The sequence below is a fragment of the Euprymna scolopes genome, chromosome 30 (genome assembly GCF_053919585.1).
Source record: "Euprymna scolopes isolate OS-2025 chromosome 30, ASM5391958v1, whole genome shotgun sequence".
NCBI lineage: Eukaryota > Metazoa > Mollusca > Cephalopoda > Sepiida > Sepiolidae > Euprymna > Euprymna scolopes.
This window is the reverse complement of record NC_136511.1, coordinates 22,564,417-22,578,430: the sequence shown is the minus strand read 5'-3', so window position 1 is coordinate 22,578,430 and position 14,014 is coordinate 22,564,417. Positions and strand designations below refer to the sequence as shown.

General features: G+C 34.7%; 1 protein-coding gene across 1 annotated transcript in view; it reads left to right on the top strand.

The window, feature by feature from the left end:
* Positions 1-14,014, top strand: part of LOC145254713 (uncharacterized) — a 392,254-nt gene that overhangs the window by 270,106 nt on the left and 108,134 nt on the right. Inside the window, exon 3 of the mRNA XM_080113385.1 lies at positions 10,895-11,168. Within this exon, the coding sequence (XP_079969511.1) occupies positions 10,895-11,168 (274 nt within the window). The remainder of the gene's footprint in view (positions 1-10,894; positions 11,169-14,014) is intronic.

Sequence of the window (14,014 nt, the reverse complement as noted above, 5' to 3'; positions counted from 1 at the left end):
ACCGCAGCACACCCGAACAATTACGGGTACCCCGCTAGTATATAAATCTAATAATGTATCAGATTGTGAATGATACTTTAAATGTCTTTGTTTGCATAAATATCTTTATTACGTCACGTCTCTTTTCGTCTACGGTAACTCCTCTAAACCAAACAATATATAACATTTCAAATAAACATTTTCATTGAAGAGTTTTATTTTACGGCTCCGTTTTGTTTTGTATTGGCGTCCATTGTTTGCTTCGGCCGTTCCCTTTATCGCGGCTCTATTGTTAGTTAAGACCGCCATGAAAATCACGGCGTCCCATTCACATCACGTGACCGTAAGCAGATTACGCTAAACCTAATTGATATATAGCGAGAGTCAGCTGGCATCAGAAACCTTTGCAATAATTCGAAACTTGTTATAAAAAGATATTCTTCGTTAGAGTTAAACATCTGTTATTACCTACGTCAGAGATTAGTTTTTCTTTTAAGAAATGCGTGTATTTCTGGTAAGGCTGCTATTGCGTTCTGTGATAAGTCAGGCGTACTGCAGCTTGAAACTCACTAAGATCGCACCATAGTATTGCTTGTCGTACAGTATACATCGTATTACTCTCGACTAGCCGTTATACTATAGATCTAACAGCCAAGTCTGTCCCTTCTATTTGACTTCCAGTTTCTGATTTCCTTTTGAGTGCATAGTTAGACACGGTCAAGTGGACAAAAAAAAAGCCATTATTAACATGGTGAAAGGTCAGATATTCCTACTATGTGGGAGGACGTATATTAGAATTCAGAAGATTTTATATTTTGCGACTGTGGCCTATTTCTGCCCATTAACGACCACTTTAATAAACCTATCAGGGCGAAAGGATTTAATGTTTGAGAGGACATTTCCAGCTATTCCATAGCTAGAGATTTTATGAAGTAAACCTTTGTGTCAAACCCTGTCAAATGTTTTAGATATGCTAAGAGCTACCGTTCTAGAAAGTAAACCACCGTCAATAAATACACTGATTGTGTATGATATCACAATTAGCACATCAGTTGTTGATCTCTCAGAGAAGAAACCATAATGCATGTCACTGAAAACTACGTGTTCTACGTGTGTTAGTTTAAATGAAATTTCAATCTTATATTATATCATAAGGGACTAATTAAAAAAGTTTTTCAACATTTTTTTTTTAAAAACTTTATTAGGGGTAACAGGAGAAGAGGCAATAAAACAAATAACAATATGTGAGAAAGTACATAGTAGTCCGTATTCTACTGCTGAGAAACTTCAGGTGTTCCTGCGATTCTTTAGAATGTGAGAGAATATATACCGTCGTCCTATCTACAAAGAAAAGATCTTATATCAAAAGGGTCAATACTGACTAAAACTCACCAGAAAATAAGAGAGTCTCAAATTCAAGGAATGTTAGTCCCGATATGGCTCCAAAAAGAGAACAATCTATATAATTATGAAACTCAGATGAGCTTGCTCGCTTAAGCGTTTTAACCGTCTATCCGTTTTCTGACTTCCGATTAAAAAAAAATCGTTTGCTTACCTATTTCATTGCCACTCTGGCTTAAGTCCTGCATTAAAGGTCGCTGTTGCTATTCAAAGCATACAAAAGTTCAACAATATTTTTTGTTTTAACTTATTTTAACGTGTATTCGATACAAATAAATGTAATTTAATCCCGTTGTGTTAAATAATGATTAAATATAAATATACAATATATAACTATAATTATATTTATAACCATATTTACAGCTTTTAGTAGTAGAGCTCCCGGTGATTCTGACGAGTGATTTTTTTCAGACTTTACTTAAAAAAAATATGTTCTCGTCAAGGTATAGGGTAGGTAGAAACTTGATTTTAGTAATGATTTTAGTAGGACCTTCTTAATTGTAATTAGTGCTCTGGAGGTTTCCTGGGTTATATTTTTTCACTCATCACTTAAAAAAGTGTTTTCTTAAGAAAATACAAGACAATATAATCTAAAACCACTTCATATTTTGAACATTTTTCACCTTTTTAGGGGCCAACGTGTAGACTAGTTTATATATATATATATATATATATATATATATATATATATATATATATATATATATATATATATATATATATATTGCACTTTGCCTCTCTCTCTTTGACACAATTCATTCCTTATGGGCTCCGAATCGTCTGGTCAGAATATTTTTAATTTCATACAAATGTACTGTATGGGAGCGTACTCCGATAGGTGAAGAAAAATAGAGAATCAACAAAAAAAAAATTTAGGGAGGAAGAGTCCGATTTTGATCAAAGCTGAAACCTTTATATCAAAAATGCATTTAAGAAATGTTCTAATTGCACAAGAACAAGGGCACGGCGTATAATATAAACAGTAAATTATTTTATAAGCTACACGCGCTTTCGCCATATATTTCTGTTTAGAGTACATTTGTAGCATTATACTTACTTTAAACTTTAAGTCAATCCATTATATAAAAGACCTTTTATAAAATCAACAATAGGTTCCTTATGGCGCAATGTAGACTACAATGTACTGTAAACAAGCGTCTGAAGCTTCCTCCCGATGCATAGCTGTGTGTCACCGACTGAAGCAGGCAATCAATCGTTCCCGTCGCGTGACAAATTAATAAACAATATTTTATGTATTCTACTGTTATTTTTTTCACATTAAAATACCCAGCTCTAGATGCTGCTTATAAGGCGGTGGTTGTATCGTTGGGTGAATGATACCTGTCTATAGAATTGGGTGGAGACATATCTACATTCTTCGGTGACGTTGTTGGAATTTTATGATGGTTGTTAATGGTATAGTTGGGTTATTTATAGATGTGTATAAGAGTTGTGTATTCGATTACGCAACAATTAATATATATATAATCTTTGTCATAACGTGTATTTTATACTGAGGTGTATTATGAAGGGTTATAGCTATGGTTTGTTGAGGAAATTATCCGAAATTATAAGTGAAGTTGATTGTATAGTGGTGTTATATTGTATGTTGGACTGTTTGCTTGAGTGTACTAGTGTGAGGAATAAATCCTGCACTCATCGGTGTCGGGGCTTGTTTAATGCCAGTCTATAAAAGAATTCCAAATTCTTTTCATTTACAAGTATTTTATTATTCTCCTTAGTATTCCTACAAGTATAGTTTTGACAACAATCTTCCTTATTTTCTTTATTTTATTGAATTTTAATCCCAAAACAAGACACCGTGACACTTTGATATAGGGGGCTACCATCAGGGACATATATTTCAGGGATATTATGCAGGGAGTTGAGCAGACGAATGCCCGTGTACATTACCATTGAACTTATGCATGTCAGTACCGTCGTGGAAGCAGGATCTCGCAAGGGAATTCGTGGGGAAGAAAACATTAAAGTAGAGGGCTTTCTGGCATCTGGGGATCTCTGCTGTGAAGGAGTGGGGTGTTGCAGCTAGTTTGGTTTGTCGGGGGTATTTACGTCGAGAGAGGGCAAGGATTTAATTTGTCGGAGCGTCATCCATTACAATAATTGTAATGGCAGACGCTCCGACGAATTAAGTAAATTGTAAAAGAGGCAGAGGGATTCAACACTACATCGATGGAGCAAATGGGACGCATAGTTCGGGACCTATGTTGTCGACTTTCTTATATATATATATATATATATATATATATATATATATATATATATATATGCACACACACACACACACACATATATATATATATATATATATATATATATATATATATATATATATAAAGCAATCCACATACAGTGCTGTTTCGCCGTTTCATAGATCATCAGTCGGCTATACAAGAAAGAACCTCAAGCCAGGATCGACACCCAACCGTCCAATCGATAGTCAGAGCTTCTAACCATTGCACTATATGGCTGCTGATAGGCGGGGGAGTAAATTAACAGTGTTTTGACAATGTCCAAATACATAAGCTCAATTTGTTTACACAAAGATCATCGCTTAATATGCTAATGGTAATTTGAATATCACTTCCCAATATGCTCAACCTAGGATAGGGAGAATTATAGTCATCAATATACAGTGTGTTCTCGCTGTTATACAGCTCATCGGTGCGGCTAGACAAGCAACTATATATATATATATATATATATATATATATATATATATATATATATATATATATATATAAACTGCGTCAATCACTTTATTGCAGGTTAGAAAATATCCATATTTCACTAAATATACGTCACAAAAAATTAACATTGTGTCATCAAATGACTGTTTCATGGTTAGTTATTTCCCAAGGAGTTATTCAAATCCATGCGATATTCACAAGGTTATGGCATTTTATTTAGCTCTGGAGTTGGAATGGGATCCAAGAATTTTAGCTTCATTTGTGAATAACTCCAACAAAAAATCCAGAAAGGATAAGGGGATTGGGAGAAACCTTTCACATCGTGATATTCGGGAATTTCTTAAGAAAGTCAACCGAAACCCAAACAGCACTAGTGCTTCTATTTTTGTAAGAGCTGGAATCGCTCCAATATCCAGGTAGGCTTATGCAATGTGTTGAATGTGATTCCAAGGAACATCAAAACTATTCTAAGGCTTCCATTGAGAAACAACATAGGGAAAACGAATGGCTTGGGTACAGTATTACATGGAAATTGATTTCCAACGTGTCCTATTTACAGATGAGACTCGTGCTACTCTTGACGGTCCGGATGAATGGGCAAAATTTTGGGACTCAAACGAAACTCCAACTCCTTACTAAATTCATCACCAGTAAGAAGCTGAAGGAATAATTTTTGGGGCGGGAAACATTAAGGATAAGTTGGTTGGAACATTCCGAGTTCCAGATGGTGTAAAACTTACCAGCAATGCGTACATGACATTTTTAGATAATCACTTGTTATCATTGTCACGTCGCTTTCAAATGCTTTTTATGCATGGCAATGCACCATCCCCTGCTGCTAGGGCGAGTGCAGCCTTTCTTGAATCTATGGGCTTCTTTGGAGAACCCTCATGATTTAGCCACCGAGTTTCTCGGATCTTCACCCCATTGAATATCTCTGGTCAATATTGAAAAGAGGTGTTTATGAGGGAGGAGATCAATTTAGATCAAAGGACGCCCCGTGGAATAAAGTAGGTAATGTCGCCAGCACCATACCTCGTTTTCAGATCCAACAATTGATTTCTTCCGTAGACAGAAGGTTTTTGAAAGTTATTTCCAAAAATGGTGTATATGGCGATAAATTTTTCATTTATTGGAGAAGTAGTAGCTAGGAGGTGTTTAACAAAGAAATAATTAAAAAGTAAAATTTTTCATGATTAGACATTGTATTTGTACCCTAATACAACATTTTAGGAGACCTGCAATAAAGCGATGGACAGTAGAAATTCTTCCACAAAGAATATAAAGTCATATTTTTTTTATAAATGTCGCATGAATTTGAATATATATATATATTATATAGAATTTTTTTTCAGAATGTGAGTTATTATATAATTATTTCGACAGCCACACAACGCTGCAGTTCAGAAGAATCTCTCTCTCTCTCTCTCTCTCTCTCTCTATATATATATATATATATATATATATTCTATGGCTGTCATGGTTCTTCTGAACTGCAGCGTTGTTTGGCTGTGGAAATAATTATATAATATCTCACATTCTGAAAAAATTATAAAGAGAGAGGGAGAAATAGAGAGAGAGAGAGGAAGAGACGATAAAATAACTAGGAAGGGGCAGGTTGCTTAGTTACAATATAGACAGATTTATATATAAATAAAAAATATATATATATTTATATATATATATATATATATATATATATATATATATATATCGTCTTGCTCTCTCCGTTAGAGTGAATTAAACAAATTATAAATACAAAGTAGAAGAAAATAACATCAATCGCTCCTGATGATAATCGGATGCACCGATAGAAAGAGCTCGAGAAGAATATGACCGAAAAAACTTTTTGGGCGCCGTTTTCTATAACATGCCAGCTGAAATTATAAAGACCGTTTGGAAAATAGAAAAGATATCCAGACAGATCAGAAAAAAAAAATTCTGTCGGGTTCCATCAGACGTGCTTGAATTATTATTGCTCCCAAATATATACAACTATATATACATATATGCATATATATATATTTATATATATATTTATATATACATATATATATAAATAGAGAGAGAGACAGAGAGAGAGACAGAGAGAGGTGGCGCGGAAATAGATAGTTATATATATATATAGAGAGAGAGAGAGAGATATATAGATAGATAGATAGATAGATAGATACACAAATTTAGAGGGGCATCGCTTACTTAGTTTTATACTGTAAACAATTGTGTACATTACGTGATTCATATTAGGTAAAAACAATACCAATAATACAGCTTTTCTAAATATTGCGCTATGATCAGGATCATAGTTGGTATTGGTCTTTTGATTTTTTTAATCCTCTTTTTTAATACTCCTACTAATATCTTAATGATCCTACTAATATCTTTATACTCCTACAAATATTGCGATCTCCCTGTGTCATATAACCGTTACACCCCTGGTAGACAATGTTTTTTAGGTTCTCATTTTTCAATCTTAGATATGCTGCGATGGATAAATCTGAGAGTCATTATTCTTTTTTATTAATTTTTAATTCACTTCTTTGATAATATATTTACATGCATATATACATATATATATATATACATATATATATATATATATATGTATATATATATATATATATATATATGAAATTTGAGGTTGATATTTTTCAAAGGAAGGGTAACCAGTGAAATATTATGGGGTTAATACAAGAGTGCTCAATACAAAAGTAGAGCAAGTTACATTTTAAATTTGTCCTTACATAAGCAATAGTTTGTTGCTACACAGTCATAAAAGTTGTTGCATGAAGAGGTATCTAGTTAGTTAATACTAGTAGACTGAAATATGCTCATGACTGTGTAGTACAAACTGTAGCATATGTAAAGGCAATTTTGAAATATACATGTATATATATATATATGTGTGTGTGTGTGTGTGTGTGTGTGTGTGTGTGTGTGTGTGTAATAAAATAGAGAGAGGAATAAGGAGAAATATCAAAAGGAATGAAGGAAAAATAGAGAGAGGGAGTGAGTGAGAGAGAGAGAGAGGGAGAGGGAGAGGGGGATTTACATTGTTCCCGCCTCCTTGCTACAAGTGATTGAGTGTATGTTATGCGTGTTAATATGATTCAAATTATTCCCATTGATGGGAATATTTTTAAATACTTTTTTTCAGTTTGTCGGAATTATTTTGTGCAACTATGATTATTTGTATTGCGAAGATATTTTGCAAGTGACATATAACTTTTACATCACTGTAATGTCCCAGGTATTTCTTTAGCGTGTTCTGTTTACTTTCGTCTTCACGCTGTCAACTGCATTGATAGTTAAATCTATTACCATTAATTTCTATGAATAATTGTAGAGATTTAGCGTAATTAATGTGTGTACGTGACCATCAATATCAATCATATTTTGAAAGGGGAAGAGAGAGAGAGATAGAGAGAGAGAGAGAGAGAGAGAGAGAGAGAGAGAGAGAGAGAGAGACTGCTTAAACTCTTACTTTCCTAGAGGCAAACATTGTTCGGTCTTATTATACGCAATACAAGTGCAACAAAAAATAATCCGTTTTCATAAGTATAAAATATAGTAAATATGGCGTTCGGAAAGTTATACCTTCTATTTTTATTCTGTCAGATGGATCGGAGGAGATTGCAAATTGAATTGTAATAATAACTGAATAACCGGCAAGTTTCATTTCTCTGTCGCAGATATTGACGTTGTGAAACTCTTAGAAACAACGTTTGTTATAGACGGACGACAGAAGTAGAGATGTGGCAGTAAAGTCCTGAGAAAATACACCGAGAATGTTGATGACCATCTATTAGAATAATTCATGGAGAACAAAATGTCGCTCGTTTCAATAGCAACACACCCATCTTTGTAACCCTTTAACCTCTTGAGTTAAAAAAAGAATAGGAGGCTTTACTTTTGGAACAGATCTCATATAACAAAGCGCAGTCCGGACGCTCATGCCCCGTCATCTTCATCGTATCGTTACCAAAATGCATTGAGAATTCTGATGACTATGTAAAAATATATATTCTGGAGCAATGCAGATCGCCCGTTTTAGTAGTATAAGTAATATGTTCGTAGTTGTGGAATTTTTAAGTAAAAGTAGATATTAGTCTTTATTTTTTATACGACCTTACTTACACGCACAGATTTCGAAAGATACATACTATTTGACAAGGAGGTTTATTCTCGAAATATACTATAGAACATAGTCACACGCATTAAATCTCTCAACAGAAGTCGTGACTAATAAAGAATTATTTACTATTGACAATAAATAAATAAACAATCCCTTCTTTTGGCTTCCTTTTCGACACTGACATATTTCCATTTCTTGCATTGTGATAGGCTTATAAAACGATTTATATACATTCGACACAATGCTTCAAGCAAACAGCAAATCTTTATTAAAAATAATAACAGTTGTGCAATAAGTATCCGCTACACAGCAAACGTTTATGTATTTTAATTACACAAAAACAAAACCAATAATAAAGTGCTATTCTAAAGTACTTGTTATGGCAATTACAAATCTCGTATCAAAAAACATTTTTTGTTTTTTGTGTAATAAAAATAAATGAACATTTTGCTTTGTATTGGATAGTTTTAGCATCGACTGTATATATTCTAAAGTTATTATAATACTACAATTAATCATTTTCGTGATTTAAATAATGCCAATATATTATTTGGTTTCAATATTCCCTAGTTATTTCCCGCGTTCGGAACTGTTCCTAGTATTTCTGCTATCATTGTAGGGATCTATTTCATGTTATTGTTAGTTCTCTGGCAAGAGATATTCATTGATTTTATTTTTATGTTTCCTTGGTCTTCACGCTGTAACATACTCACCTCGTAGAGTTAAAGTTGGCATGTTCCCTTTACTCTTTTACCAGATTTATGGAAATTTTCCTAGTGCTCTTACGATCATTAGTATTAAAACGATCTACATGTTTCATACTCGCATCAGCTTCCTTGAAGAGTTAGTGCATTAAGTTAGTTTTTGTTCCTTTAATTTTCAACCTGTTATTTGCGGGAACAGCGAAATCTATGACATGTGTTTCTCTCTCTGTGAGTTCGTTTCCTATAGACTCCTAAACGGCTGACACCATTTTTTTTTGGAAATCCCATACTAAAGTAGTTTATGTGTCTGGCAGTGTTGTTAGATAGTGTTTATATCGGAAGGCTTTGGATAAGTATCGATAATCGAAGAACATTCGATGAAAGTAGGTACGGACGATTTTAACTAAAGTTAACGCCTTTTATAGCTAACACAGCAAGTGCATTTGAGAAATGTTATTACCGCACAAGCAGAAAGATCCGGAATATAAAATCAACAGTAGGTTCTGACAAGGGTGAGTTCGAAATGGATGTTTCTGGTTAGAGCACAATTGTAATGTTATACTTACATTTTTTATTTTAAACTTAAATTCAAGCCATTATCACCGCAAAAGCAGTAAGGTCATGCATAGAAAACCAACATTAAGTTCTTCAACATGACAACGGCGAGATGTAAATGAATTTATTAGAACCACAATATTTAACTTTTTACGTTTTAATGTTTAATTCGATTGTTATGTAAAAATGATTTGATAAAATCAACCGCAGGTTCTCTACAGTGCAATGTAGACTATAATATATTGTGCAGTAAGTCACTGCGTGAGACAAATTACGCTTCGTTTCGGTACACTGAGGTGGGACCTTTACTAGCGCAGGTAAATTAAAAAAAAAATAATTACATTTTCACCCCAAACAAGCCACATTGGCACTTTGTTGTAGAGGGCTACGATCAGGGACATAATCAGGGGTAATATGTAGAGAGTTGGACAGCAAGATGTCGGTTCACGTTGCACTTTAACTTCTGCATGTCAGTACAGTTGGGGAAGCAGTGACATGGAAGGGAATTCCAAAGTCTAGCTGTTCTGGGGAAGAAACTACTGGAGTAGAAGGCTCTCTTACATCTAGGGATCTCTACTGTGAAGGGGTGGGATTTAGCTGCTATTCGGGTTTGTCGAGGTATTTACGTCGAGGGGGTACAAGTGCCTGCAGGTTGTCAGAGATTATTCACCGTTAAAGTACTTGTAGAACAGGCAGAGGGATGCAACATTTCGTCGATGGGACAGAGGCTGAAATTTGAACCTTGTCTAGGAGCGAGAGACTAGTGGCAGATGTACCAGCCCAAATATGACAACAATACTCCATACACGGGCGAATGGTGGCCTTATAGAAGTATAAGATACTTCCAGGCAATGCTCTCAATGTAATTGTTAAAACTCATGTTTCCTGTGAACGTTAGGTCGTAGAGTTTAAAAGATGAACTTTAAGATAAAGAGTCATTGGCCATTGCTATTGGGGGTATGGAATGTTTCTTGTAATTATTGAAAGAAACAAGATAAATAATCGATTTCATTGAAAAATGCCCGATTTCATCGAGTTTTATGGCAACAAAATATGGGAGGCTAAAGAGTTCACTGATTCTCATTCAATCCCGGGCAACATCGGGTTTTCCTACTAGTAAGATATAGATATAAATTGATGTTAATAGAGAGATGAATATAAAGAACGAGAAAGAGGTGGTCTAAATTGTTCCGGCCTCAATGCTAAAATAGATAGAGCTCTTGTTACGTGTATTTAACTACGTCAAACTATTCAGTTATCTGGTAAACTCTTTGTATTGGCATTATTTTTCTGTTTCCTTGTTCTTCACCCTGTTATATGCTGTGATGGCGAAATTTTCTATTTGTCATGCTTTGTCCTTCAAATAGTAAGTCCCTAATTTTCTTAATATATTGTCTTTTTACTTGTAGGAGGATGTTTCCCACTATACGAGTATCCTTCAATGGTCTGGAAACCGACACGAAATACATGGTTCTAATGGACATTGTGCCAGTGGACAGCAAGCGTTATCGATACGCCTACCACCGGTCATCATGGCTGGTGGCCGGAAAGGCTGATCCGCCGCTCCCCACTCGTTTCTATATCCATCCGGACTGTCCTTTTACAGGAGAACAATTACACAAGCAAACGGTGTCGTTTGAAAAGCTCAAACTGACCAACAACATGCTGGATAAAAATGGACACGTGAGTAAATCAATTATATCTATATTAATAGCGATTAGTATTTTTTCATGAGGATTTTGTATAACTCCAATAGAAGTGAAAACGAGAATTTTGATTCTGTCATATTGTGTTTCTTTTAATGTTCAATTCGATTGACTATTTCAGACTAAGGATTACAGTCAAATCTCACTACTATGCCATCCGTCGGTTGGTTTGTTTGTTGGTTGCTTTTTGTTTGATGGTATATCAACCATTTTCAGGTTATTTGATACCAAATCCAGTGATTTTGAAGAAAGCATTGGTAATAAAATATATATTTTTTGTCTTTTTTCAAGTTGTTTTTTATTTAAACCATAGTTGAGGCCCTTACTGGTACTATTACTCCAGGTCAGAGTGGACCTGGGAGCAATGCCAATTAAAGGGTGGCTCCCCACACCCCAAAGCCCTCAAGTTGGGGCCTCGCCATTGGATATAGTTTAAGGTCATATCTAGAACCATTACCCGTCGGGATCTAGTAAAAGTGGCATAGTAACGAGAGTTTGTTAAAACGGTCTTATTTTCTCAAATATAAAACACCTAAATCTGAAAAAATCTAATACATAAAAAACTATATATCTGTCTGTCTGTCTCCATATTTTCAAACTTTATTTTCTAAGAATCGGAATGTAGCAGAGCAGTGCTAGGGGGCTCACATGATTGGATTTTTTATAGACCGTCATTCTATGCATTTTTAGCTCGTTGAAATCGTATTTAAAGGCTCAAAAAGTGATCAAAATTGAAACAAAATAGTTAAACATTCTGTACATTATCTTAGTTTATTTTTAATTTTTAATCATTTCATACACGTGCCACGTTGGTACAGTAGTTATGTCACCAGCTTTGAATGCTACAGTTTTGCTTTTGGTTTCGATTCTAGCTGATCACACCGAAATATATTAAAAATTTTGAAGCCACGACTTGATAATAATAGAAACGAAATCTGAACAAGATAAATATCATATTTAAGAGTATTTTACGACCCGGAAAAGCCAGCCCCCCCCGCTAGTTAGTGAATAAAATAATAAATAGAATTTAATTCGACAACACAACTCATACAATCGTAATATGGTAGCAATATTATGAGGTGGCATAATTAATTAAATTTTGTCTGGACAAAATTCAACGCAACAAAAATTTATCATGCCACCTCATAATAATAATAATAATAATAATAATAATAATAATAATAATAAGAAGAAGAAGAAGAAGAAGAAGAAGAATAGTGTAATGCCGAAAGTGGCATAGTATAGAGGTGGCTTAGTATTAGGGTTGCATAGTATTGAGGACGCATAGTATTGAGGTGGCATTGTATCGACGTGACATAATATTGAGGTGGCATAGTATTGAGTTGGTATAGTAGCGGGAGTTGACTGTACAGTATAGAGTAAAACTCTACTTGGTGATCGCTTTCGAAACTAACAAATAGTGTGTATTTAAAGATTTTAGTTTGAATAATTTTATTGCGGTGATGCAATAATAATTTATATTTAAAGTTGTTTTTTTTTAGATTATTAATCTATGAAAAACATCCAACTTTTTTATTATTTAATTGGAAAGTTTACTTTAAAAATTTAGAAAATAAATAATTTTGTTCAAGAGAATGCTTTACTATTTAAGGCGCCATTATTATTCGAACTTGGGTTTAGTTGTAACTCGGTCAGTTCTCTGAACATAATGTTTCCAGACTAGTGATTTTTTTTTTAATCCTACGTATATCATACTGGAAGAGTATTAGTTGAACGTGTTTCTGGATAACACTTCTCATAATTATTTTTAATCTCAAAACCTGAAGCCGTCAATAAATAAACTTTTACCCTTAAACCAAACTTTCTACTAAACAAAAAGTTACGTAGGTTTAATTTAAGGCTAGACACTCGAAATGAGGCGATAACTTTCGAAAATATCGGCGTAAAGAGCGAGACCTCCTTGTAGAAAAGTGCCCAGTTGAGGGTGGAGGAATTAATATTTTTGGCCAATTTTTCGATATGTGTAGTTCAAAAGGTCGAGCTGCAAAATGATACCGATATTCTGAAAATCCGTCGCCTCTCTCGAAAGTTTCTGTGAAACATACAAACAAACATACATACATACATAAGGCATGCATACATACATGATTGCAAAGTCTTGTCAGACGAGAGCCACTCCCTCAGTTACTAAAATCCATGTGCCCGAATATGACTTGCCCTGCACGTGACTTGCACACCCTCAAGCAGACATGACACTGAAAACGTTCACTGATTTGTATGAAACTAACAGCAGCGGAACCTGTATTATCGTGGGCTTTTATGTGATTAACAAAACCTGTCTTAGACAACAGAGGCCGATCACACACCTTACAGATCCAGAGATCTCCATCGTTGGGCGGTAAGAATTGGCATTTCCTACATGCTCTCTTAAGCTTCGCTCGGTCTATTTTGGCTGCTTCAAAGTGTTCTGCACCCCTGTATATCAGTGTCCTCCACTGCTTGCGATCATACGCTAGTGACTCCCAACTATCGACAGGAATATGAAAGCTCACCAGACTCTCCTTGATGCTATCACGAAAATGTTTTTTGAGCTTGTGCTGGGGTCATTTTCCAAGAAAGAGCTCGCCATATAACAATTGTTTTGGGAGTCGATAGTCTTCAAACCGGATGAGATGACCCGCCCAACGCCACTGGTTCTTAATAACAATGGTAGCAATACTGGTTGTTTTGGCCTTTTTTAAGACATATGTATCAGGGGCAAAGCTATACCACTTTAAACGAAGAATGTGTCTAAGGCAGTGCTGATGGAACCTCTTGAGTAATTCTATATGTGACCGGTACAAGGTCCAAGTTTCAGATGCG